This window comes from Gossypium hirsutum, chromosome D05, assembly GCF_007990345.1.
Source record: "Gossypium hirsutum isolate 1008001.06 chromosome D05, Gossypium_hirsutum_v2.1, whole genome shotgun sequence".
In the NCBI taxonomy this organism is placed as follows: Eukaryota; Viridiplantae; Streptophyta; class Magnoliopsida; order Malvales; family Malvaceae; genus Gossypium; species Gossypium hirsutum.
In genome coordinates, this window is record NC_053441.1 from 20,447,388 (window position 1) to 20,474,945 (window position 27,558).

General features: G+C 31.1%; 4 protein-coding genes and 1 pseudogene across 6 annotated transcripts; 4 read left to right on the forward strand and 1 right to left on the reverse strand.

Annotated features, from left to right (window-relative positions):
- Positions 1-4,236: 4,236 nt before the first annotated feature.
- Positions 4,237-5,779, reverse strand: LOC107905079 (RING-H2 finger protein ATL54). Its single transcript, XM_016831647.2, has one exon. The coding sequence runs from the start codon at positions 5,762-5,764 to the stop codon at positions 4,535-4,537; it is 1,230 nt and encodes a 409-aa protein (XP_016687136.2). The 5' UTR covers positions 5,765-5,779; the 3' UTR covers positions 4,237-4,534.
- Positions 5,780-11,839: 6,060 nt separating this feature from the next.
- Positions 11,840-13,356, forward strand: LOC107905080 (uncharacterized). 2 transcript variants are annotated; one of them, XM_016831648.2, is made up of 5 exons: positions 11,840-12,395; positions 12,487-12,569; positions 12,664-12,863; positions 12,968-13,036; positions 13,138-13,356. In XM_016831648.2, exons 1-5 carry the CDS (start codon positions 12,127-12,129, stop codon positions 13,252-13,254), a joined length of 738 nt encoding a protein of 245 aa, XP_016687137.1. In that variant the 5' UTR covers positions 11,840-12,126; the 3' UTR covers positions 13,255-13,356. The 2 variants fall into 2 exon arrangements, with proteins under 2 accessions (XP_016687137.1, XP_016687138.1); XM_016831649.2 differs by lacking the exon at positions 12,968-13,036 and having other exon boundaries at positions 11,887-12,395.
- A 2,211-nt stretch (positions 13,357-15,567) lies between these two features.
- LOC107905081 (uncharacterized) lies at positions 15,568-18,991 on the forward strand. 2 transcript variants are annotated; one of them, XM_016831651.2, is made up of 5 exons: positions 15,568-15,894; positions 15,977-16,066; positions 16,158-16,240; positions 16,322-16,524; positions 18,649-18,991. In XM_016831651.2, the coding sequence occupies exons 1-5, from the start codon at positions 15,692-15,694 to the stop codon at positions 18,733-18,735; spliced, it is 666 nt and encodes a 221-aa protein (XP_016687140.1). In that variant the 5' UTR covers positions 15,568-15,691; the 3' UTR covers positions 18,736-18,991. The 2 variants fall into 2 exon arrangements, with proteins under 2 accessions (XP_016687140.1, XP_016687141.1); XM_016831652.2 differs by having other exon boundaries at positions 15,605-15,894; positions 15,983-16,066.
- A 615-nt stretch (positions 18,992-19,606) lies between these two features.
- Positions 19,607-21,786, forward strand: LOC107905082 (spindle pole body protein pcp1). Its single transcript, XM_016831653.2, has 6 exons — positions 19,607-20,072; positions 20,164-20,436; positions 20,816-20,973; positions 21,053-21,158; positions 21,244-21,369; positions 21,462-21,786. Exons 1-6 carry the CDS (start codon positions 19,881-19,883, stop codon positions 21,579-21,581), a joined length of 975 nt encoding a protein of 324 aa, XP_016687142.1. The 5' UTR covers positions 19,607-19,880; the 3' UTR covers positions 21,582-21,786.
- Positions 21,787-22,498: 712 nt separating this feature from the next.
- Positions 22,499-26,295, forward strand: LOC107902583 (GLABROUS1 enhancer-binding protein-like; annotated as a pseudogene).
- The last annotated feature ends 1,263 nt before the right edge of the window (positions 26,296-27,558 follow it).

Here is a 27,558-nt window from a genome sequence, read left to right on the forward strand (position 1 = left end):
TACCAGTGTCATTGTGGATTTAGTTGCTAATTTAGCAGTAAAAAATTACATTAAACTTTTTTAAAAGAGTTAATATATCATTTAAAATCTGAGTTTAATTTCAATGTTCAATTTATTGTTTGGATTCAATGTTTAATTTGAGACTCAGACTAAATGATATCATGTTGCCTAATAAACGCTTCACAAATGTGCTCTAGTAAAGAAAACATAAGTCCTTAATTGAAACAAAAAAAAAATTCCAAGTACCAAATTAAATATTAAAATCAAACTCAAATACCAAATAATATATTAAATTTTTTAAAAACATTAGCCAACGATACCTTCTAGAGTTGGCATCAAGAGTTTGAGTGCTTGAATTTGAGCTTCACCTTGCACAAATCATGTATGAGCTTTATCCGAATTTATGTTTGAATTAAACTCCGTTATATGTGAGTATTGTAATATAGGATAGGTTATATTCGAATTGCGATTTGTACTGTTTAATTCTCCAGGTAATAAATTAGAGATTAACCTTTGCAATTGTTTATCGGCATTATTTTACAAGTACTTGTCCTTCAATAGAGAAAAAGGAAAACATTAGAGAAACGTCGTCGTATAAACCATCAAGCCATTATCCTAAGTATTACGTGAAAATGCTTACATACTAAAGAAATCAGGATTTAATAAATCAAAATTGAAACAAATCAATGATTAAAAGGAAAGAATTTTGAAGAAAATCATCCCGTATCAAAAATAAGGATAGTGTTTGACTCCTACTTCTTCGATAATCCATCCAATGGAAAAATAAAGGGCACTTTGACTGCACCGGTGTGGCAAATGATTGAGCTGGCCTCGTGATTACATGTATGATGTATGTATAGGGACAACAATGTAGCTGGACATGTAGATATTCTTAAATTTATTATCGTTTTATAATTAGTATATTTTTTTTATTTATCACTTATCTCGTTCTATTATAGATATATAATTTTGAAAATTCTTATCACATTCATAGGTGTTGGATGCATTCATCGCTACTTTATCCGCACCGTTTTAATCTAATTTTTGTGACTTATTTTCAATTTTTTTAAAATCAAGTAAAATATTTAAATAAATTCTTCAAAAAAAATTTAAACATAAAATATATGATTTTTCATATATTATATATTACACGTTTACCTTTTTAATAGTTTATACATGTAGTGAAGCGGGTCGGGCGGGAGCAAGCAATTACGGTAGCTGCTCTATACTCGTCATCTAAAAGAAAAAGTTCACCTTGTCTCATTCCACATTCATTTTTCAAATAAAAAAATCTGCTCTATTCAAACTTGAACCAATTCGAAATCGACGGAATGGTCCAAATTTTGTCACATTGCATTTGAAAAATTAAATTCGTCAATGTCTAATTTTGGAGCAACTTGTTCTTAAGGAACACATACGACACAAGTAAGTCAAACTGGAACAAGATCTGAAGAGATCTTAGATTGATGAAAGGATTTTAGTTTTAAAATAACAAAGGGAGTTGGGACTTGGAACAAAACCATGTAAGACAATGCATGCATGGTTGTTAGTAAGTAGATATTATTAACTCCATGAATCTCGAAGTCGATCTCGCCAAACAAAAAGATTTCGCTACGATCGAAAATGTTTTTTTTTTCTCTTTGTTTTAAGTATAGATATATATAAATTAGGAATTAAACTGCAAATCGATTCAAGTGTTTGTCTTTTGTGCTGGGCTTATTAGGTTTGACCATCGTTTTCTCTCTCCGTTGGCGTTGCTTGGTGTTTATTAATGGCATTTGCTGTCCATAATGCACCAACTTGCCCTGTTTTTTTTTTTTTTTGGTGTAAGACTAAGCAATACAAAAATGGCGGATTTGAAGACGACAAATTAAACAGTGTTTTTTTTAACTGAAGGGATTGGGTCGAGAGATGTAAGTTGATTAAATCCCTTAATTACACTGAGCTGTCTGGGCCTGCTACTTCAAGCTTCTCGAGGCTCTAGCTTGGTGTAAAATTTCATTCTTTTTGTCTTGCCTCGTGCATTAAAATCGAGTTAATTGAATTAAATCCATGCAATTTGATTAATTTGATTTTGTTTGTTTATTTTATTTTTATCTGGTTTATCTAATTTACAATTGCATCAGACGAATTAATAACTTAATATAAATATATTTTATTTACTTGTTTTTAAATGTAATCATCGTATTATAAATATACGGAAAATATTATAATAAAGTTTAGGGACAATATAATTTTTTATCCTTAAACTTGGTAACTAGGTTTATTTTGGTACTTATAATTTTTTTTTGCCCATTTTGGTACTTCAACTTGACCACTAGGTCCATTTTAATCTCTAAACTTGAAAAATATAAAAATTTGAAGATGCGATACTTTGGGATTGTGCCACATCATCATTTGAAATTTATATAAATTTTGAAGTGATTATGTAGTACAACCATATAGTGTTACATTCAGTAATAACTAGATCGATGGCTGAACAAGTTAGATCACTAGTTTCCGATTCAATCAGTTCGATCGCCAGACCAACAATAATTAAAGAAATAATTAAAAATTCATAAAATCTAAAAAATCAAATAAATAAAAAAATTTATTATACCGATTCAACTTGTTCAACTATCGATTTTGTCATGATTTTAAATTTTCACCAATTTCAAGCAGTTTTCAAGTCAACCGGTTCAACCCATTTGTTCGGACCATTATATTGATAAGTTCTTGGTTTGTTCGATCCGGTTCTATTCCAATATCATTGGTTATATCATCAAATCTTGACAGAGTCCAAGTTCATGGACCAATATATCTAATTGTTAATTTTAGGGTCAAAAATTATATTATCATTGAAGTTTATTACATTTCATCTTTAAAATATATATATAGAATATATATAATAATCTAAGATGAAAAAATAAATTAAAAAATAGAATTATATATATTATTTTAGTTTTTTGTCCACCACTTTTTTAACTTTTTTTCATTTAATTATTTAATTTTATATTTAAAATATATATAAATAATTAAACATAGAGGACTAGTTTCTTTAACCTAACCGGTCCACTGCACCTTTATCTTTGTCAAGTTAAAATAAAAGAATTTGAACAATATAATATTTTAAGAAAAATGTTATACAAAAAATTCAAAACATAAATATTAGATGAAAAATGTTATTTGGTAATTGGTTTGGTCTAAACTTGTTCATGAGTTGAGCTATCTGTCCGAACTCGAAGGTCCTTCCAAAATTTAAAAGGGTTTGGGTAAAAATATTAGGCTCAAAAAATGAGTTTGAGCAAAAAAAATAGGTCTATTTAAAATATAGATCAAGCTCAGGCTTGAACATTCAAGGCCCAAACCTGGCCCGACCCATTTTAAGTTTATAATAATTTATATTATGTTATTTTTAGATATTATGTAATTTAGAACACATTAAAAAATAAACATATATTAAATATATAATACTATTCTAATGTAAACATTAGAATAATGTTAAGATCACTATATAAAAAATTTCAATAAATAAAAATATATTAAATTATTAAATATTAAAATAATATAATATAAATATAATTTTTTTTAAATAATATGGGTGGGCCTAAAATGGGCTTGAGTTAGTCTTTTGTAAATATAGGCGGGTTTGAGTAAAATTTTAGGCCTAAATTTTGGGCCGGGTTTGGGCAAACATGAAGTATAGTAACATCATGCTTAGGCGCAACCCGGCCCATGAGCACCTCTAGTTTGGTCCCTCTGCCACGAAGACAACGAATCAGAGAAATTGGACATGTTTGGGCTCTAAACACTGGGCTTATGGCTGCAACCATATGGACCCAAAAACTGATAGGGCTTTGGATCAGTTACTGAACCAGCATCAGTACCAATTCAAAATCGTGGCTGGTTGAAAAAGCCCACATCGAAATTTGTTTAGGACATGAAATATTAGTTGTAGGTATATAAGCTTAGATCATCATCTTCAGAGTAAAGAAAAATGTCAGATTGATTAGATGGAAATTAGGCCATGGAGAAAACCTAAGTCACCAAAAATTCGGCAAACCTTTTGACTGCTGATGAAATTGACTGGTTTTGGTTAGCCTGTATACCTGGTTTCAAGCAACCTCTAAATTATGACTTTCTCTTCTTCTTGACTTGAAAAGCAAGAATTAAAGAAAGATTGCTTCATTTAAACTAAGAACTATATTCATTTTATCCTCCATAATTATCAATCATTGAAGTTTACCAATTCAACATAAAAAAAAAAAATCAAAATCAATCAATTCATCTCTCAGCTGAAACACACTCGTAGTTAACAGCGTAATGAGTTTCTCGCATATACAGATATCAGTTGATATTAAACGTGAAGCTTCAATCAAGTTATATATACTTCTGGATTTGAGCCCAAGGCAAAGCAAAATACATGGAATTTATTCTTGTTCCTCTCTTACGTCGTGGGCTTCATCAGCTATCGTGCATACAATTTCTCTGTTTTTAACAAATACCGCACACTGTAAACCAAAACTATAATCTAAAAGAGGGAAAGAACTTTACTTTACAGGGGAAGAATTGAAGAATTCATGCTTCGGTAACGTTTGGATGAAGAGAAAAACCTTCCACCACATGAGAACGATCTTTTCATTGTAACTGGGCTTAAATGAAGATGCTGAGATATGGATGAATTCCCCATTACCCTAACCTCGTTTTGTGTTTCAACGATGCTTGAATCTGGGTTTTCCACATCCTCTTGAATGCCCAGAAACAAACTTGCAGCTGATGAAGAAGAAGAAGAATCCATGGAAACGCACCTTTTGATTTGTGTCATCTCTTTAGCCACAACACTGCTTCTTTCCATGCAATCACTTTCTAACAAAACGCCATTTTCATCGCCTTCCTTCAAAACCCTTTGGTCATTAGCCTCTGCCAATTCTCTTTCAGCCCTGTTTTCATCAGAATTCATACCTCCAATCTCAGAAGTTTCTGTCTGATTATTATCGATAATTGCATCCATGTTATCGGGGTTTTGATCCGCTGAAGTTGGAGTGCTACAAAGAGCATCAAAGACGATATGTGCTCGGCACAAGGGACAATTAGTGTGAGCCCTCAGCCAAGTGTCGATACACGAAATATGGAAAGCGTGGTTGCATTTAGGCAACAACCTCACCGTCTCATCTTCTTGGAACTCATTCAAACACACCGAACATTCCGTCCCTTCAATCAATCCGTCACCCTTTTTGTACTTACAAACAGTGATGGAATTTATGATGGATTGTTGCAAACCAACGGTGGTGATGAACCAAATAGGATGATCAATTCGGTTCTCATCGAGGAACTCTTCGTCTGAAGCATCGGTTAGAGTTTGTGATTGCCTGTTATTCCTCGAACAGCACCAACCAAAACACGACTTCACTACAACCACGTAGTAGCCAACAAGAAGGATCAAACTGGCGAGTACGGAAACCAAGATGATCACATAAGGTGAGATGTAATGGTTTTGGACCGAGAAGGGAGGAGGAGGCGGCGGCGGCGGCGGCGGTAGGTAATAGTAGTCGGGGTAAGGGTAGCAGTTGTAAGGGCAGGCAGGGTCACAAAAATCGGGGCATTCTATGGTTTCGTTTGTTTCAGTCACAGCCGGAAAAAGCTTTCTGGTTTTCATTGCTATATGAAGAGAGAATGAAGTGAAGAAAAAAAGGAAAGAAACAAAAAGACTCTTAAGCAGCTGTAAACTTAATATTTTCTTTGAATTCGAAGAGAAGGAATGAATGAAAAATGAAACATTAAACATGTCAGTTTCAAAGGTTAGTAAAGAGTAAAGACATATTTATATGTAACAATTAGTATTTTAGGACCACGATTTCCAATTAAGCCTTATTTTACTATGTTGGAAAAAGCTTCGTAATGCAGTCTTCTAGTTATATAAATATACAGCATATTGACCTAAGATGTTGTCACTCGTTATTGGATTCTCATATTTTATTGTGATTTACTCTATGATAGATACAAATTTTCCACAATTTTTTGGTAGGCGGTCTTAATCATGACGATAAAATTATAATTTAGATTAAGTGGATATTAAGTAGTGTTTAACCATATCTCTCATCAAGTTGTCCTAGGGTCATAGTTTAGGGGATATTGTGTAGTTGTCGACTGAAATGGACCTCGTATCTGCAGCTATAATCTTTTTTCTTTTTTCTTAATTTTATGTTTTCTTCTTAATCAACCTTAAACCTGCCTTTCATTGATGGAGAGGCTGATCAAATCACAAGGTTGTAGAGATTGAAAAACATATATACACGATACATCTATTTCTTTATATAAAACTAAGATACAGTTCTGCACTGTAGAGCTACTGCCATGAACATCTCACACGTTTCTCTGTTTGTACGTGTGGTAAAAGAGAAAGGACCAAGGAAAGAAAAATATTTTTTTAATGTTTTAAAGTATTATTTTATTTTTTGTATTGTATTTTAGTTATTCTCCCTAGGGACGTCAATGGGGCCGGTTCCGTGGGTCTTGCCCCACTTCGCACTCAATTGAGTAAGGATGGGTACAAGTTTCGCGGGTGGTGAGACGGGAATGGGGACAAAAATTAAACCTGCCGTGAGTGGTAGGACAAGCGTAGGTATGACCTTGTACCTGTCTCATCCCCACCCATCCCGCTCGCCCACATCATATAATAAGCATATTTAAAAATAAACATAAATAAAATTTTAATTTTGATAATACTATTTAACTCACATTCATTGCTTTTTTTTTTAGAAAAAAAGGAGAGCACTCCACAGTTTCTCATCCAATTTAAAAAAAGAAGAAGAGGAGAGTACTCAACATAGTTTCTCATATGCAGGTTTAGGTGAAGTTAAAGAGATACAATACTCACAATTGATAGAATAATTAGAAGATGAATGTGATACAGAAGCAATGGGAGTGACATGTATTGACTGATTTTTGGATATTATGTAGAGATTTTATTTTTTAACTTTTTTAAACTCGTGTTGAAGTTATATTTTATTTACCAATTAAAGGATTGTGAAGACTTATTTTCTTTTTAAAATGGTGATAGTTGGAATAATGTCACATATGTTGTGGGAGTTCGAAGGATAGGTGTTTCATACTTTTTTCATAAAAAATTTGGTTTATATTTATTTGGACAGGTATGTCCTTAGTTAATTTAAATGCTTTATTTAAAATAAAATGTTGATGTAATTTAAAAAATTATTAGCATTGTTAAAATTCTTTGATAAAGTAGGTTCAGGACAATGTCGTCTTTTTTGTCACATAACTACCAATTGAAGGTTTTTTTTTTAATTTCAAACTGTCACACTAGAGAATTTAACCAAAAATTTAATGACATTAATAGGTAAACCTATATTTTTAAATTTGAAAAGTATAGAAACTAAAAAGGACTAAATTAAAAAATATGAATTAAATCCATAACTCTTGTGAAGCATAGGGACTAATAGCGGAATTTAACCTAAAATAATAAAATCCAACTAGATGCATTAATAATAAGAGCTAACCTAAACACTAAACTTATCAAACAAAGTAGTAAGAGATAAAAAAATCTAAGCAAATAATTTTTTTATAAAATATAAAAATTTAAATAATATCCACGTAAATAAATATCCCAACGCTGAGATCTTTTGGGAGTCACCACTAAACTCATTGATTGTTCACATACAGTCAATAAATCATGTTTATTGAGTTTTATTAAAAATTGAAATCACTAAATGCGTTGCCTTTTAGTATCAAATACTTGCAAAGTTTAGAAAGAGTTTTTTAAAGTTAAAAATTCAAACTTGTAAGGGTTTTTTTTCCTCTTGAAACGTCAAACTTAAAACATTTTTCATGTTGTTTAAAGTTTAAAGAATAAAATGAACAAATATAAACGTTTTTTTAAGGCTAAAATAAGTGTGGGATCATGTTTAAAATTATAAAAATATAATACTTAATTATACAAATGAGAGGAAAAAATGTAATTTTATCTCCGAGCATATCTATAATTATAACTAATACATATTTGAATTAGTTATAATCTATTAAGCGTTACAGACACACTTGAATAGTTATAGAAAGGACACAAATATGATGGGGTTTAAGCTAGAATAAATTTTGACGATTAAATTTATAATAAAACATGATTGATATGATGGGGCATGACATGTGAAATTATATTTTTAAATATAGTAGTTAATTTATTAAAATATAAATCATATAAAAATTTATTTAATAAGTGATAGTTTGGAATTAATATCACAAGTAAAATGATACCCTTTGAAAAAGTTATAAAAAAAAACCTTAAATATATAAAAATAAAAATATGAAAATCCTTTATCATTATTTAAACTGGAAATTAAAAATAAATTCATCTAAAAAAACTACACATATCTTTTAACCATCAAAATAATTCTTTATTTTTCGATTGTTGATTAGTAAATCGTCATGTTCCGAAAATGCAAGATTTCGACTTGGCCATTAATGGGAAAAGGGATGTATTCAAATTGTTTGGGCTTAAAGTACAGGAAATGCGTTGATGGATACCACAAAGTGTTAAACCCATGCTGTGTTTGGAAGATTTTTATAATCTAACAAATCAAATCAAATCAACAATGTAATTTTCTGACAATGTTTTTTTAACACCTTCGTTTACTCAAAAAATAAGTGAATTAGTTCTTGTACGTTATATAAATGGGTAAGTTGATTTTTTATTAAATATTTTATACATTTCTACTGTTAAAAATTGATGTGGCTAGCAGAATAAAATGATAAAGAAGGAAGCAAACCAAGGATCGTATTCAAGTTGTTCGACTCGAGAAAGAATGATTCAAATTTGGCCTGTAAAAAAGAAATAAACAAATTTGGGAATAAAGAAAACGAAAACACTAAAAGAATAAATTTGAGGACAAAGAATACATAAAAATAATAAATAAAGAAACAAAAATTTATAAAATAAATAAAATGGAGGATGGAACGAGTAAACCGATTATATGATGGATAGATGGATAAGTGCCCAATTAAACTCTTTGAGATATAAACCCCCCAACAAATTCAATTAATGACTCTAATCAACCCTCCAAGAAATAATTAATTGACAAATTGAAAGATGAAGAATGAATTCTCACGACCCCTTGAAGAAAATCAAGAAGAAAATTACTTCTAAAAATCACAAGAAAGAAATCTTGCACAAAGAAATTAACCCCAAGAGTTGAAAACTTTATTAATAAAAACAATTGTGTATCTAACTAACAATAAAGAAGCTTTTATAGAGGCTAACTAAGTACATCCAAATAAAACTATAAACTGAAACTCTAATTAATCTAAACAAAAAGTAGTTTTAAATTAAACTTTCTTTTTTAGTAAGAAACATAAAACTTCTAAATAACTTAAAAAATCTAATTTTTAGAATAAGTAAATAATAAAATAAGAAAACCTAATAAATATAATATTGGGCTTATATATAATAAAAATTAAGCCTCAAAATCGAGCCAAATTTGATTTAAACTCGAATTAAAAGCTTGAAACTTGTAATTTTCGTAATAATCCGGTCCAAAAATTCTGCTCTCACAGTCTTCACCAAAATGATCATAACTCGAACTCCATAACTCGAAATCGAGTGATTCAAAGTGCGTTTCGAAGTTAATAGATAGATATTCAAACGCTATGAAAAAATCTCAACCTAGATTTACTTTGATCCCATCCAAAAAGTCATCGCAACTGATTTTTCAAACTTAAAAATTGATAGCTTCGGTGAATGAAATTTAATAAATTTCAGCTCATCCGTGTATGTATCAACTAGACAATTATACGTGGTGTATACTTCATTTTAATACCTTTAAATTCTTACCAAACTAATGATAATTAGAGAATATCAAAATTTATGCTTCAAATGCTTAAACTTCCGTAATAGAGAAAACAAAAAGTATGAGCGGAAGAAGATAATCCCCGTTGGAATTAATAACCGTCGTTTACTCTCTCTTGTTGGCTGGTCTGCCATGTGATGCCATTGTACCGTATTGGACAAATTGACTTATGTAATTACTTTTGGAAAAGGAGAAATGCCAGGGAAACTTATTTGAAATTTGCAGAGGAAAACAGTTCATTGGGAATTATGCCTCCCTGACGCTTACTATTTGCTACACTTTTAAGATCAATCGTTGCATTCCGTCTCAAACTCAACGCTAAAATGATTTTTAAAAAAACCTTTTATTTTTTAAAATCATAGTTTAAAATATAAATAAAAAATGAATTGAAATTTTTAGACAAATACTAAAATATGCTTTTAAGTCTTTGTGTATTTGTATATTTAAAATTTACTTTATTTTTTTTTTCAAAAGTTTAGTCTACTTTTCAAAATTTAAAATTTAGGTACAATTATTAACATCGTTAAAATTCTTTTATTATATCTGTTGTGACAATTTGAAAAAAAAAATTATTTAGCAGTCTTGTAACAAAAAGAAATGACGTTGTAATAAACATTAGTTTAATAGAAAATTTTTAACGACAATTGGACTTGCATTTTTAACTCTGACAAAGTAGAGGATTCAAATTCTTTAAAATAAAAGTAAAAAATTAAATTTTAAATATATAAAGAGTACAAAGAATTAAATTAAAATTTAACTATAATTTTTTTGAAACATAACCTTAATTCGATTTGACTCAACCCATGAATATCTCTTGCCCTAATATTGTTATTGAGCCAAGGCCTTATTAGTTATATTTTAATATTTTAATTCAATATTTCTTTTCTATTGCCATTTTTAGATATTTATGGTAAGACTTGATTGAAATGGTAATTGAAGCTTTCGCTTGGCACTTAAGGGGCACAGGTTCAAACTCTATCATTTCTCTTTCCCTAATATTATATGATAAAAAATACTATATATAATACTGTTGAGTTGGTTTCACCAATCAATCGAGCACTAGTTTAGTTGTGAATTTACCAAAAACTAATTTATTTAACAAAACAACAAATATGATTTTAATGATGTTTATGTTTTTTTTTTATATATTTTTTTGATAAATCTAGAAAAATTTATACATGTAACGAAGTTTAAACTTAAGACACCTTAATGTTCACTCTCTCAAGTTTACCATTTTAACCAAAGTCATATTTTGTTTTTGTTGAGGGGATGTCAAACTCGCTCTAGAGAAGTTTTCGAAGTGTCGATTGTTGGGAGACAACAAATCCTTTAGCGGTGCTCAATTTTGTGCCCGGAGTGTCTATACTCAATTTTATCTTTCGGTTTTGTCTCCCGACTTCACGGAGAGTCTCTAGAGGTTCACAGGGTAGGAGTGCCACACCCACCAAGGAAATGTGAGCATTTGCTCTTAGTGTGGTTTGAATTCATGCTCTTTATATGGCATTTTTGGGTAATATGGGTAGCTAGCTCTACCTTTTATTGTTGAGGGGAGGCCGATTCTTTTGAAAGAAGTTTTTGAAATGTTATCTACCAAACAAACGGTTGACTTCTAACAATAGTTGAATATTGTCCTTGTGCTAGGATTTTATTAACTCTGAAGACAACCTCAAAAGATTTATGGAGTGCCCACACCGTAAACCCCTTCGAAATTACCTACAGAGACGAAAGACAAAACTGAAAGATAAAATCCAACATAGTTGCTTCAAGCACTAAGGGTCCGTTAGTACTTTAAGAACTTTGCTAAGAGCTAATCTGACCTCCAATAATTTTTATGTAAATTTTTAATAAATTTATTACCGAGTATTTCTATAAGCCAGTATAATATAAACCATCTCTTTAAACTTTTTTTTTTTTACGCGATTGATGAGTTATTAACTAAGAAAAGACGAAACTGTCAGATCTACTCAAACGAAACACTGCTCACACAAGTAAAACGATGGGAAAAAAACAAAGACGATATTTTCTTTTGGCCATAACAAACACACAATTTGAACTATGAAATTCAAGGAATATAATAAAATAAAACGTTTCTTTTTATCTTGGCCATCAAATTCATCGTACACAAAAAGGAAGATTATAATATTGTCTTCCTTACCAATCCAGGTAGCAGCAGCAGCCATGTCTATAATATTTTGTTTCCCCGTTTCTCTACTTGCCGTTCCACACTTTTTTTTCCAACCCTTTTTCTAGACATTAAGGAATCTGTTCTCATCACAACTAACAAGTACTTATGTCGAGTAGTTCAGGTTTTATCCTTCCATGCAAGGTTCCCATGGAATCCCGCAAATCCCACCCTTCTATTGTTTGTTTCAGTGAAATCTTGGTGGAACCAAACCACAAGGGGAAACATCAGATTCTAAGAAACTCCAAGTTTCAACCTCTGGGCAGTGGTCTTAGATTCCAAATTACTGACAGACATAGTTACATGGTCTTCTGCAACAGTAATGTTGAACAAGGACCTGTAATCCCTTCTAGCCCTGCTCCTGCTCCTGGATCCTGGTTTGTCTTTTATATATGTATTTGAAAGGAAAATATATCTTTTAATTTTGCTCTTCAATGAGGTTTGTCACAGTCATTTCTAAATTTCCAGGAAACCTTGGATTCTGGGATTTCTGATGAGTATAATCCTACCCTTTTGGAGGGGAAACTGGCGGCCATTATTAAAACTCAAACGTGAGCACTACCCCTCAATATCGTCAATAATTTCTATATATATATATACTTCTTGAGCCTAAATTTAGATATGTTGCTGTATATATGTCTGTAGAGGAAGCTGAAACTGTAATAGACACGGTGGAAACCGTGACGGATATCGTAGAAAAAGTAGCGGAGCAAGTGGAGCAAGTGGCGGATAAGGTTGGCGATAGTCTACCAGAAGGCAAACTTAAAGATGCGCTTGAAATTGCTGAAGATATGGCCGAAGGAACAGTCGACGATGCACGCATAGTCGGAGAGTTCATTGACAAGGTATTGCAATTAACTAAATGCCTTTGTTTTTACCTTTATTTTAATTCTTTATTAACAATTGGATAAGAAAGCTGGTAATTCATTATCCTGTATATATTATGTAGACTTTGCGCATCATGATTGGTTCCCATCAAATCCAAGAAATTAAAGATCAGCAACACCTAATTCCTGACGTAAATGTTTTAATATATTTCTAATTCGAATTAGTACTCTAAAACCCGCAACCCCTATAATCTATATATTGAGTCTACTAATAAAACTAAATATAATGCAGGTAGAAGATATGGTAGACCAAGTGGAAGAAGAGTTGGAATCTTTAATAAAACCAAACAGTGGTGATGATGAAGAAGAAGTCAAAGAGAAAAAACAAAAGGGCAAGGGGCATGTTTAGGCAAAATATTGGTACACGTCCACAACTATTCAATTGCAATAATTAACTTGGATGAATGGAGACTACTTGAATGAATCTTATACATTTTTAAAATTTTTTAAATTTCTTGCAAATCTCTAAAACTTTTTTTATGAAAAAGAAAAGGGAAAGCTTTGCTTCACATATTCTCACACCATAATTATCAACTATTATCGTCTATTATCGTTTTAACGAATTAATTTGGATCTCTTAATAACCTAGTCCACGAGCTCACCTCACTCGAAAACCTCACCAGTCGTGACTTATGGTAGTCCACTCTCAACAGAGTTTCTCGAGCCTGTTCCCTCAACCTCCTAACCAACCCCCACAACCACCTTATCTACCTTACCTACAACATTCTCGCCCTCTCGAAACTACGTTGTTTCATAGATTCTTCAAACAAGCTTTACACTCGCAATGACTAAAATGACCACCATACGAAACTTACCCTCAACTTTACCAAAACTAGTTTGGTTCCATGCTCCCTCTCTCTTCGGTTCACCCATACTCGGCTTCCAATCAAGCTTTCTTGGGAATATCTAAGAAGGTTTAGATTAATTTTATTGTTTTTTTAATTTTTTAATAAGAAAATGAAAGGAATAATCTACACGATTATGTAAAAATTTGGAAACGAAAAAAAAATTATTTTGAATATAAAGAATTCAATTTATGTTTAAATTTAATTAAGGATATAGTTTTTCTATATTGATTAGTTAGATCCAATTTTAGTTTCAAATTTAGGTTATATTCAAAATTAGATTTGATTAAGAATGATTGGTATTCGATTTTGAGTGAAATTCAATTTAGGAATCATGTGAAAGAAATAAGGACTTGGTTTATTTGGTGGGCAAAAATCATGTTTCTGCAGTGAAGAATATGAGAAGAGAGAAAAATAAAGGGGAAGAAGAAAAGGAAAATAAAGAAATAAAAAAAATTAAATTGTTCAAAAAATAAAAGTATAGAGATTAGTTTTAACAAATGGAAAACATAAAAAAAATGGAGAATGAATGAAAACTTAAGAAGTAGAAGAGAATGGAAACTAAAGAAAAAAAAGTTAAAAAAAAAGAAAAAATATTAATTTACTCAAACCGAAAAAATATAGGGACCAATTGTATAATTTAACCTAAAATTTTCATTTGGAGTAATGGTTTAACGTGCCACGTCAGCTTACCGTTACACCGTTAATGGCAATTAATGATTCAGCGACTAAAATATTATAACACGAGAACGTAAGTGACTAAAATGTAATCAAAGGCAAATAAAAGTGACTATTTTATTAGGTTACCCTGAGATATATGGGCCCTATTTTTAAACTTCTTTATATATTATTTATATTAATTGGACCTATTTTTTAAATTTCTTTGTTTTAATAATGAAAGGAAATAATACACATCCATCTAAATTATTGTTGCTTGATAATTAAAAAGATGTTTTTACTTATAATGTGAAATATTAGCTATTCATTTTAAACGGAATGTTTAAATTAATTGATATTAATTTTTTGAGATTATTAAATATCCATTTTTTTATATTTTTATTTTTCAATCATATTATTAGATATTACATTTTATTTTATTTTTTAATAAATAAATAAAATGAATTATAGTTAATACATATAATCAATAAAAAGAAAATAGTATATGAATGTAAGAGTCAAAACATATTCGAAATGAGAAAAATGTCTCAAATTAACAACTTGCATTCTTTGAAAAGGGAAAAGGGAAAAGGGCAAAGGGTTTGTTGCGTTTCAAAATTGAACACTAATATCTAGGTTAAATTATGTTATTAGTCCTTATACTTTACAAAAGTTATGGATTTAATTTTTATACTTTAAATTGGTTATTTTTAGTTTTTGTACTTTTCAAATTTGAAAATTCCAGTCATCACCAAACAATAATTGTAAATTCATTAAGCCTTTTTATTTCTAAAATTTGACACGACAAATACTACCATGTGTAATATCATGTCAGTTTGTTATTTTTATATATTACTAACTAAAAATCTAGTTAATTGATTAACAACTGTCATTTACGTCAAGACTAAAATTTCAAAATTTGAAAACTACAGGGACTTAGAATGATTCAATTGAATAATATGGACTAAATTTAGAACTGTATGCATAGTACAAAACTACTAATTGAATTTAACCGAACAAATTTAATTGCTACAATTTGGATCAGAACTAAAATATCAAATTTAAAAGAGTAAAAGGACTAAAGTTGATCAATTGAAAAAGTACAAGGACTAAATCAAAAACTTTTAAAAAGGACAGGGACTAATAGCAGAATTTAACCTAATATTTATATTACCATTTTGCAGTACCATATGTGGAAAAATATTGTGGTGCATATCTAACTGGGTATGATCTGAGAGAGGTAAATTAGGTTGTTGAACAAGGCTAATTTCATAGCAGAAAAATATGTTGACCATCGGATCAATTGTTGTTCTTGGTCCTGGCAAAGCTAAGTGCCTTCATCAGGAGCCCTTATGCAGATCACAACTCAAAAAAAACACTGCTCTTTGTTTGCCCAATATCTCAAAGCAAAACAACGGGCAGCTGTTTCAGAGAAATCAAACCTTCCCATCACTCATCAATGGAGGTTGCAGAAACAAGAAGATGAAGTATAACTTGGCTTTTTGTTTTTCTTCTTATCTCCATATGCTAATGCTAGCTGTTTTGATTGCTTTCCTTGATTTTGAAAAGATTCAGGAAAAATATGCAAGTGATCAGCTGCAGTTTGGAATCAGGGCAACCATCATTTCCTTTTAATCTTATTCCTGCCGGTTCCAGTTGGTAATTAATTAATAAAACATGCAAATAATTAATACATCTTCATTATGCTATTTGTATTAAAAGAATTAGCACTGAGATATTGACAGTGCAGGCAACTGTGGGCTCTGGGAACGTTAGTACCACTTCTCCTCTCCTTCACAACGAGCAAATGGGGGCCATTCTTAAAACTGAAAAGTAAGGATCTTCTTCTTTCTTCTTAAAGTAACCAGGCATCTCATTTACTTATCTTTATTTGTTGGGTTCATATATGTGTAGATGAGGCTGATAACATGCTAGAGGCAGCTGAACAGATAACGGATGTGGTGGAAGACGTGGCGGGGAAAGTGGAGGAGATAGCAGATCAGGTCGGCCAACAGCTGCCGGACGGTGGAAAATTTCGGGCTACTCTTGAATTGGTTGAGGATTTAGCCGAGGAAACAGCTAAGAACGCACATCTCGCCGGAGATCTCATAGACAAGGTTAGCACTTAGCATTCCACCTAATTATTTTGATTATAAAATTAACCTCGGGTTTTTTTTTTTCATGAGAAACATGTTATTTTATTCCAACTCAATTATCACATACTTTATCTTTTTACTCAATTATTGTACTTCACACTGCAATTTCAAAAGAAAATTACGGCTTTTTTTCAGAAATAACCAAAATAAATTATTTATTTATAAAAATATTCATTTGTGAAATTATATACAAAATAATCTGTTTTAAATAGTGAATCTCGGTGTCACTATTGCCATTAGCGGCACCACTTTTCATAATGGGTTAACCATTGACTAATTTTTAAAAAATAATAATTTTTTTGGGTGCTATTGTTGTCATTGGTAACACCAGATTAAAGTGATTATATAAAATATTCAGGGACTTGATTAAGCAATTACAGATTGGATGAAAGCAAAAGGCGCCGCCATGACTACATGCGGGCTCCCAATTAAATGCTTTTAGCCTATTTGCATGTTAGGTCTGTTCTATTTTAAAATTAAATTTAAATAGTCCCTAAAATTATAAGAATAATAAAAATAAATATTTTTCATTTTTATATTTTTTAAAAATAATAAACTTAAAAAGTTATATAAAATTATTACTTAAATTACCCAAATATATTCCTCAATAATTTTCAAAATCTTATATTTTTGAAGGACTATTTGAATTTAATTTCAAAAGATGAGAAACCTAACATGCAAATAAACTAAAAATTTAAAAGCATTTTTTCCGTCAAATCTAAAAAGGTTATTATTTCATTAGGTTCCTGAATGTTTTATATAATTACACTTCAGTCTGATGTCACTAATATCAACGATGACACCTAAAAAATTATTATTTTTTAAAACTAGCCAATGATTGGCCCATTATGAAGGGTGATGCTGCCAATGGCAGCGACGGTATCGAGGTTCACAGTTCAAAAAGGGTGATTTTTATACATAATTTTACAAATGAGTCATTTTCGTAAATAATTAATTTATTTAGATTATTTCTAAAAAAGCCAAAAATTACAGATATAGGCATCATCATATTACTTATTTATTAAATAAATAAATTATTTGTTTATTATTTTAAAAATTAATGATGAAGTTATTTGTAATTTTCCTTAATTATAATTGTTTTACATTTTATACATCTGATATTTAGTTTTTTACTTTTTATTTTAATATTAAGGCCTACTTTTATTTTAACGAATTTAGACCATATTCCTCGTTACATTTGTGACGCTAAAAGTATTTTTTTTACCACAAAAACAGTGAAGAATAATTGGCTTTTTGGAGTCAAAATTATAGTGGAAAAACGTTTTTATTTTTTATCAAAGCAATTTTCAACCGAGTAATGGAGAACTAGCCCTTAGTTCCTCTAGTTTCATTTAAAAATGCAGATCTAATCGTTAATATTATTAAAATTCTTTTGACAAATTTATGTTCATTACAAATGTTATTTTTTAGTTACATGGATATCATGTGATTTTTTTTTAATTTTGAAATGTTACACTAGCATATTTAATAGAAAAATTTTAAGGATGTTAACAAAACTTTAATTAAAATAAAGATGGAGAGAATAAATTCCAAATTTATGAAGAGTACATAAATTTATTAGATATTTTAATTTACATTTTAAAAGCACGAGTCACTTTATTAAATTCAACTTGCAATTATGCGAAAGGATGGTATGAAACATGGATATTATCTATTTCCAATAATTTAATGCCACATTAGTAATTTCATTCTAATTTTCAAGATTCTCATTTAAATTTTATTTTTTTCAATATGAAAACGTTGATATGACATTAAACTATTAGAAAAGGATATAAATAATGTGGTGTCATTGTTTCATACAATCCTTTTTTTACAATTATTGATCATCATCAATAGTTGAGTGATTTATTATTTATTTAAAATATACAAATATATACGTATTATTTTTATTTTTATTTAATATTTAGTTATTAAAAAGCTTAAAAACATAAAAGATATAATGTATTTTAAATTATATAATAAGAGTATAAAAAATAAATCAAATGTTGGACGATATTTCTATGTTTAGACAAATACCTTTTTTGATGCTTAATGTAAATTTTCTTTTTAAAATCTAAAATGCAGGTGCAAGAAATTGAAGATAAGATGGAGTCTTTAATGGAAGCAGTCGACACTAAGGACGACAAGAAACTCAAAGACGTGCAGGATTGATGGTGTTAATGTGGATAGTTGGGAGCTGAATCCTTTCAAATTTTAACTTCTTAAAATAATAGATATAATTTAATTTCGAACCCTCTAAAAATATTTTTTGATTCCAACATTGATACGCATTAAGTTTATCAATAATTGGTGAAATTTGTTTTGTTTGAATGGAAAGTATCAACAAATAACTAAACTACTTGTCATATAATGAACTACTTTGTATAAGATCACCTTATAGTATAATATATAATAGGATACATTTACATTTTTGTTTTTTGCTGCAAAAATCTATTCCAAAATGACACAAACACAACAAATATTTGTTTACCCGTTGCTTCTTTTATTATTTGGGTTACTGGCCCAAATAGAAAAAAGTAAAAAGAAAAGATATTGCCAGGTAAGCAGTAGGGCCACGTTATAGATATTTGGAGTTAAATATGGCATAAGTCCTTGTGCTTTCTAAAAATGTGGAATTTAGTTCTTATATTTCTATTTTCAAGAACTTAGTACCTTTACTTTTCAGATTTTAAAATTTAAGTCAATTTGTTAATCTTGTTACTTTTTTTTGGTTAAATTCAAGTTAACTACAATTTCATTTTTAATTAAATGGATTGTAAGTGAATCTATATATTTTTTAAAAATCATACCAACAAATTTAACAAATGAATTTATTAGCGTTAACAGTTGGTCTTGAATTTTGAAATCTAAAAAGTAAAATACTAAATTCCTTAAAATATTTTGCCAAAAATAAAAAATATATATTGAAAATAAAAGTATAGGGACTAAATTATAAATGTTTAAAAAGTATAAAAACTTGTGACGTATTTTCACCATATTTGGGCTTTTAAAACGCAGTCTAACGGCTAGTCACGGCCACTTTTCATTCAATTTGAAACAACTCAGCGAAAGTGAAAACACTCAAGAAAGAGAAAGACGAAAAGGGAGGGAAAAAAAAATCTCTTTCCGAAAGCCCCCCAAATTCCTCCATTTTTGTCTTCTATTTCAAAATCCCTAACTCCAGTTCCGAATTACTTCTAATTTGTTACCCTTTTTTCCCCCTACTTTTGACTCCACAGTTTCTCTACAAAGATTATCTTTTGGATTTTGTGATATCTTGTGTTCTTCGTCAATCAAAATTTTGAGTAATTGAAAACATGGGGATTCCTCAAGAAATCGATGATTACATGAAAAGAACCATAGATGATTCCTTAGGTCTTCCAATCTCCACTGAATCTTTGCAATTGAAACTCCGTTCCTCCGAAGAAACCCAGCGCCGCCTCCGTGAGCAGTATCTGTTACTTCTCTCAAAACTGAAAGAGAAAGACCAAATCATCGAGCGGTCAAAGGTGGGTCAACTTTAAAACAAAGCCAAAATATATTTGTATTCAAAATGTGAACTTATTGACATTTTTAATGGTCCTCTCCCCCCCCCCAAAGGCCGAAGCGAATATGAACGCAGTGGCGTTGAAGAGATTCGTGCAAGAGAATCAGAAGCTTGCGGCAGAGTGTGCAAATTTGTTAAGTCAGTGTAACAAATGGGAAAAAGAGTGTTTACTTTATGATCGTGATAGGGAGGCGTTGATGGATTTTGGAAATGAAGCTGATGAGAGGGCAAAGAAAGCTGAGATTAGGGTTCATGAATTGGAAGAGGAGTTAGGGAAGTTAAATGAAGAATTAAGGTTCTACCAACACCGTTATGAGAGCCAAGGGGTAAATTTGAATTCTTTTCCCACTAATTTGTTGTTACTAAGTTCTTACTTATTGTTTATTTTTTTGGACGGATTGATTAGTTTTCTTTTCTCGTAGTAAATAATGCGATTTTGCTGGATTCAATTGCTAAATTATGGATATTTAGCTTATAGAGAACGGGTTAAACATGTAAACGTAGTTGAATATGCATTGTGAAACCGTTCTTCTTTGTTGCTGATATCGTCCTAGACAAAACATAAGTTGAACACTGTAAAACTGCTTTGGGGAGATTAATTTCAGTTTTTGCTTGTCTATGATTGATTAGAAAACCTGCAATCATATATAGCTTAGTCAAGAACTATTATATCTCCATACTGACAATCATAGATCGCACTTGTAGATCGATTCTTCTTCCGAGGGCGCAATTAAGGAAGATAATTTACTTGAGCCAATTCTAGCAGCATTGATTTGTAAAATTGAAGTTACATCTGGACGTGCATTCTTGGAGGCAAATACTTCCCTTGAATCATGCCTAAGGTTGCTTAAAATGTGGAACAGGTGATGGTTTTCTTCTTTCACTGCTAAGGGCTTCTTCCATATTTCTGAATCAGTTGTAATGACCTCTGGTGCTTTGCAGGTTGAGGCCTTCAACTCAAAAAATTTTGACACTAGCTGCTGAAGTAAAGACCCTTAAGAAAGACAAGGAACATCTCAGGATAAACCTTAGTAAAGCTGAAGAAGAGGTGAGAGAACCAAGGAATTTGGACATGGGTATGCTTGTCGAAATTTGCTTTTGCCTTGTGACAACAAGATATTTTATCTATATAGGTCAAAATTCTGTTTGAAGAAAACAACATATTGGATGAGGCGAACAAAAGATTAGTGAGGCAATCCCGTGAAGAAAAGAATCTCCATGATTCTGGTCGGAAGCATACTGGTAGTGCATCTGCAAAGGTGAGGAAAGAAAACAACATCTTGGATTCTCTGTATTTGTTGGTCAGCACATTCATTAGTTTAATGCTACAATTTGCTTGATTGTGTCACAGACAAACAAACGAAAATCAAGTCCCAAGATATGCAGCCCGATTGAGAAGAAGATTAACTTCACTGAAACAGATTCAACAAGAAAGCCTCTGTCACCCTTCCGATATAACTCCCCGATGTAAAAAATGCACAAGATAGGACCTAACTTCTTGTCCATCGATAATCTTTGTATCAAAGATGATGTTTTAAGTAGATTTACAGATAGCTTTTCTGAAGCTACAGTGTGTGTAGTTTGCGAGTAATTTCTTAGTTTCAAGCACTGAAGGAAAATCTTATCTTTTTTTTTGTTCTCTTATAAGTAATGTTCATGTTCTGCTTTTCTTATTATTCAGAAACCTCCATAACAACCTACCAGCAATTTGCCCATCACCTTCAAAGTACTTTCTATACAATACTTACATATATGCTAAAAATCCCATCTTTCTTTTAGTAAATTGCTTTCAGTTTAAGGTATTTCTATATGCATGCTTGAATCCCCAAAGCGCACCATTCCAAATGCACACAATTAATACCATCTACCACAAGACTTGAAACAACAAAAGGAAAACTGGGTTTTGATACAATTATCAGACCGGTTAAACCACTGATTTCTTATATAATTAGTTTTTTGATCTAGTCCAATTTTAACAACTTTGATCACGAATAAACTAAATTTACCTCGACATTCTTTGGTTCAAAGTTTATGAGCCAAACACTTGTTTCCAAATGTTTCTTAGCTTTGCCTGCACACGAAGGTTTATGTTATTACTCATTACATCCTTAAATAAATGGTCAAATTCTACTATTAGTCCCTGTATTCTCTAATTTTAAAATTTGAGTCATTACTATTAGTCTATGACTTTTCATTTCTCTCTTTGGTTCTTTGTAACCATAGCATTCAATTTTAAAAGATTAAATTACAGCCTATTTGATAAGAAAAAGAAAAGGGTAACTTTATGAAATCATCAAACCAGCAGCACTGCATTGAAGCACAATCCATTTCCCATTACCTATAAAACCATCAAACAAACCAACAGTGCCCCCCGCCCTCTCTTTTTCGATGGCACCAAAGCGTTCAAACCCCATTTAAGTCCAACCAGCTGCTTCTTCCTCTGAGGAGGTGACTTCTTCTGAGGAAGAAGAAGGGTCTTCAACTGAAGAAGATGATGAGGAAGACCCCAAAACCCAGTCTAGTCCATTGATCCAGAAGAGCCGACCAACCAGAAAGCCTGATTCTGAGTCTGAATCAGACACCGCTGTACCGATTATTAAGCCTATTGCTATTGCGACGAAACCCATGAAGGGGATTTTGAGTGCGAAGAAATGCAGATCTAGTAAGCCCTTGGCTTCTCTCGTTAGGGCTTCTTCATCTAAACGGGCTGGGGAGTTTGCCAAAGAAGTGAAACTGTAAATACCAAGTTCTCATTGGTATCAGAAATTGCAGTGTAAATATTAAATAAAGATATTTACGAGTCATTATATAAGTAAATTAAAATATGGAAGGTCAATTTAATAGAAATTGTGATTAATTAGTGTCTAGACATTAAATTTTAAAGTAAAATCGTTACAAATTTTTAATTAAAAAATAATTTGGAGATTTAAATTGCAATTAGTCAAAAATTCAAACAACAATTAAACCATGCTTAAGTAAGAATTAGTGGACGGTTGTGATGATAGTTAATTAATTAAACAAATTGTGATTAATTAAGGTGAAAGCATGATTAATTAAGTTAATTAACAAATTAACCATGATTAATTAAGTTAATTAACAAATTAACCTTAGTATAAAAGGAAAATTAGTGGAATGAGAGATGGAAAATCTTCCTTAACTAGCCAAAACAAAGAAACCAAGGAGGAGGATGCCATAGCTAGGTTTTTAAGTATTCAACCCTTAATTCAAGTAAGTCTCTAATCAATTTTGCTTTGATTTTTATAAAAATTGAATTATGAGAACTTGATTTACTTAACCCATGTACTAATTTGTGAAACTGTTAAAGTTTTAAAAACTTACCATTGTTTAAAATTAGATGGAATTGGTGTGAAATTGCTAAAAATTAAGTTTTGCTTAAGAAAAGACCAAATTGTAAATCTTAATTGTTAGTTTTGTATTTTAGGGACCAAATTGAATAAAATGTAAAACAACCATGAAATTTTAGTAGGAATAGAAAATAAGAGGTCCTTAATTTGTAATTGTGAAATCGGATTTCAATTTGAAGCTTTAGATTGAAAGTTATGTTTGTCTCGGATTTAGGGACTAAATTGAATAAATTGTAAAATATGTTTGATATTGTAATTTATTTCGATTTGATTGAAATTTAATAGTATTATATGTTTTGTGATTTTATTTAGCTAACATTGATATGAAACTGTCGAGAGGGAAGAGAAAATCGAAAGTCGTCGACAAGTGGCTCGAAATTTTGGTTTGTATTTCTATGATTCGGGAACCATTTATTTTTTGCATGTTCATATTATTTTGCATTATATGGTGTTGATATGAGTTATGAATTGAAATAGTATGATTTAATTTATGTGTTAATTAATATGAAATTGAGTTGAAGCATGTTGTGTTATATGATAAATTGATGATTTTATGATAAATTGAGATCGAAGGAATATGAATTGAACTATATATATAATGAATCGAAAATTGGTTACCCTATAAGTTATTTGGACTAAGTCGGATATAGTTGGCATGCCATAGGGTTAAATTATTGATTGAAAACCATCGTTGTTGGGCAACCCGAGGTGGTAGATTGTACACTTTGAGTCATCATTGTCGGGCAACCCAAGGTGATGAATCCGTGTATCTATTTTGAGCCCGCGTCGGGTTAATAGGGTTATAAACATATGAATTAACTAAATGATAAAGTGAAATGGTAAATGTAATGGAAATATGATATGTGATAGAAAGTAAATGAATCGAAAACGAGCCCTAGGGGTTGAATGAGTATGAATGAGCCAATAGTCTCGAAAATGATTAAAATGTGAAATAAAGTGACATATGTGTATTTATATACTAAAAGTGATAAATGAATTAGTATGTGTGAACTAGAGTTGAAAAAGTGAGATGAACAAAATGGTATGTGAAGTTGTATATGGTTGGTAATCTTGTGTAATTGCTCAAATGATTTGGTGTAAGTTTGATTATATATATACACACACTTAACATTGTGAAAATGACTGTATTCCGGTATGAAATGGCACGAGTTTAAATTATAAATTGATTTTGAATTGTATGTATGAAATTGTTTAAGTTCATTTTATATTGACTTAAATCATAAAAATATCACTTAGCGTATTTGTTCAGCGTACGGTTTGTTTTCTGTGTGTGCATGTATAGTAAATTTCCAACAGTTTATACAATAGATCCTGCATCTCGGAAGCAATCCTCGACTCAGTAACATTTGTATAAATCTCTTTTTGTTTTAAGTATGACATGTACCTCGGTTGAGTCAATTTTGATATAAAACTATGTTTATATACATTTTTTATTTAGAAGTTTAATCTATGAATTTGGTCAATGGAATACAATGTGTGAATGGATTCAAAATATAAAATTGAATGGTATGAAATATTGTAATGGCTTATGGCATTGATGAATAGGTATTTATGCTTGAAGATAAGAATGATTTGTGTTTAATGGTTGAATTATAGGAAATGTGATATTGGTGTATCATAGAATGTGTTATAGTTCAATAATTGGTTCATTTAAATATCATATTTTAGTTGAAACTATATTGTGTTTAAGCAAATTGATACATTGAAAAATTGCGGGTTGATGATCACTTAATATTTTGCAAAAACAGTTTGTCACATCGCGACGTTGAGTGTAGGTCGTCGCAATGAGATTAGGCCACCATGTCACGATGCGACGTCGAGCATGGATCGTTGAGATGAGACCTACTTAGTATGTTGCGTCACGACGAGAAACTCTCTAATGTCGCGATGTCAACTTGAAATTTTGAAAACATTACAATTTAGTTTTAATTAAATCTCGAGTTAGCATTAGAGCTTTTGTAAGCTCGTATAGGACTTAGAAATAAATATATAACATTTATATACTTAACTTGTTTGCAATTGAATGTTTAATGATGTGAATTAGATTATAAATTATTCGTAGTTGCTGCGACAATGGATGTGACACCTTATAGTTCAGACCTAGTGATTGGGTCTAGTGATTGGGTCAAATGGGGTATTACAGAAAAGACCCAAGAAGAAGGTTAGAAAAGAAGGGTTGGCTATTGCACCTGTTGTGGAGGAGGTGAAAAAGACTGGTGAAGATGCAAAGAAGCTACTGTTCCAGCGGCTGTTCAGTGAAGATGATGAGATTGCTTTGTTGAAAAGCATGTTGGCTTATTCTGCTAAAAAAGGGGCTGATCCTTGTGCTGATATGAATGGATTTTATGATTTTGTTAAGAAGCTGATTCATATTGATGTTACCAAAGCACAAATGATGGATAAATTAAAAGGTTAAAGAAAAAGAGATTCAAAAACAATGCTGGTAAAGATAAGGGTGAGGATCGAACTTTCTCTAAAGCTCATGAACAAAATGCTTTTGAGTTGTCGAAAAATATTTGGGGCAAAGAAGGGATTAGTGGAAAAGTTGAGTCTTCAACTGATAAGAAAATAGACGAGCTGTCTAAGAGTTTTGATAGTTTGCTTGATAAGAAATTTGGTGTCTTTGACATGGAAGTGGAAGTTGTAGAGGTCGGGTTGGATATGGTTGATGGTGAAAAGAAGACGGCTTTGGAGGCGAAATGGAGAAAATTGCAAATGGTGCAGTTGGCGGGATTTGTGGAGTGAGCTGAATTTGTGGCTGAGCAAGCTAAGATTACAAGTCCAAAGAAATGTTTTTAAGTTTTGTGCTTATTAGATAAGTAACTGCCTTTGGGATAATATTTGTCTCTTGCATAGAGAGGGTCGTTCATTTAAGGCTCAATTATGCTGATACTAAGAAGAAGAAACTCGCAAAACCTGAGAAAAGCCAAAGCAGTTGTAGAATTCAACTTGTTTGTGGCAAATCTTTCATATGAAGCAAGAGCTAAACATCTTAAAGAGTTTTTTTCACTTCAGAGGGTGCTAATGTTGTCTCTGCTGAAGTTATATATCCTGATAATCCAAGAAAGTCATCTGATTTTTCGAATCGGGTGTGGCCAAGATATGCATTTGTTTGTTTAGTCAAGAAAATGACAAGTTATTTACTCTGCAGATGTTTATGGGAATACCAATACGGGTTGTGAAAGTACAATCAGAACAGAGTTCATAGTCTGATGATAATTCAACCGAGTTTAACATTATTTTGAAACGAGCAACCGTTGAAGAAAGTTGAATGAGACACAGAGCAATGAGATTTCAGTATTTGTCATTATGTAAATAAGGTTCTTAAACTCAGTGATGATGAAAGGAATATAGCTGTAACATTATACACGAATGTTTCAATCATTTTAGCTCTGTAACATTATACGTACAGTAAGTGGCTTTTTTGCTGGGTGCTTTAACCTTTTTGGAACTATGTCTGTTCTTTCAGATATCCACATTCAGGCTTCATTAAACTGAGGTGCATGTCTATCACAGGGTTTGGACTTTCTAGTTTCCTTTTTCCCCACTTTGAAGCCAATCCTAATATTCTGAGAAGAACTTCAATTTATTAATTTGATGTGACATCTAGCCATTGGGTTTCTTTCCTGATGCACAAATCTACACACCCTTTGCTTAGAATGAACTGAGATGAACTTTATCACATCATTTGAAAATGAAACACTTGTAGCATCTCAACAAAACTGTGAATAAATGTAGCCAAAGGAAATCCAATTGATTTTGAAACTACACCAAATGATTAGGTGTAGCATGCAGATGCAGCTTCTAAATTTTACACAAAATTTCCCCGTCTTTTGTTAGACTGAAAGGACAATATCCTAACCAGGAAAATTTGGCTTCTAGACCTTTGTAGAAAATTTAACAGGTTTAGAATAGAATAAAGTTGATCTCTCCATTATATTCTTCCTTTTTCCATTTCATGATGTTGAATTTGTTTGTTTTAGTGAAATTAGAATGATGATTCTTTTTTAGTATGCTTATGTTGTGGAAAATGTATGTTTCTTTTTCACTTCTTTGCCGGCG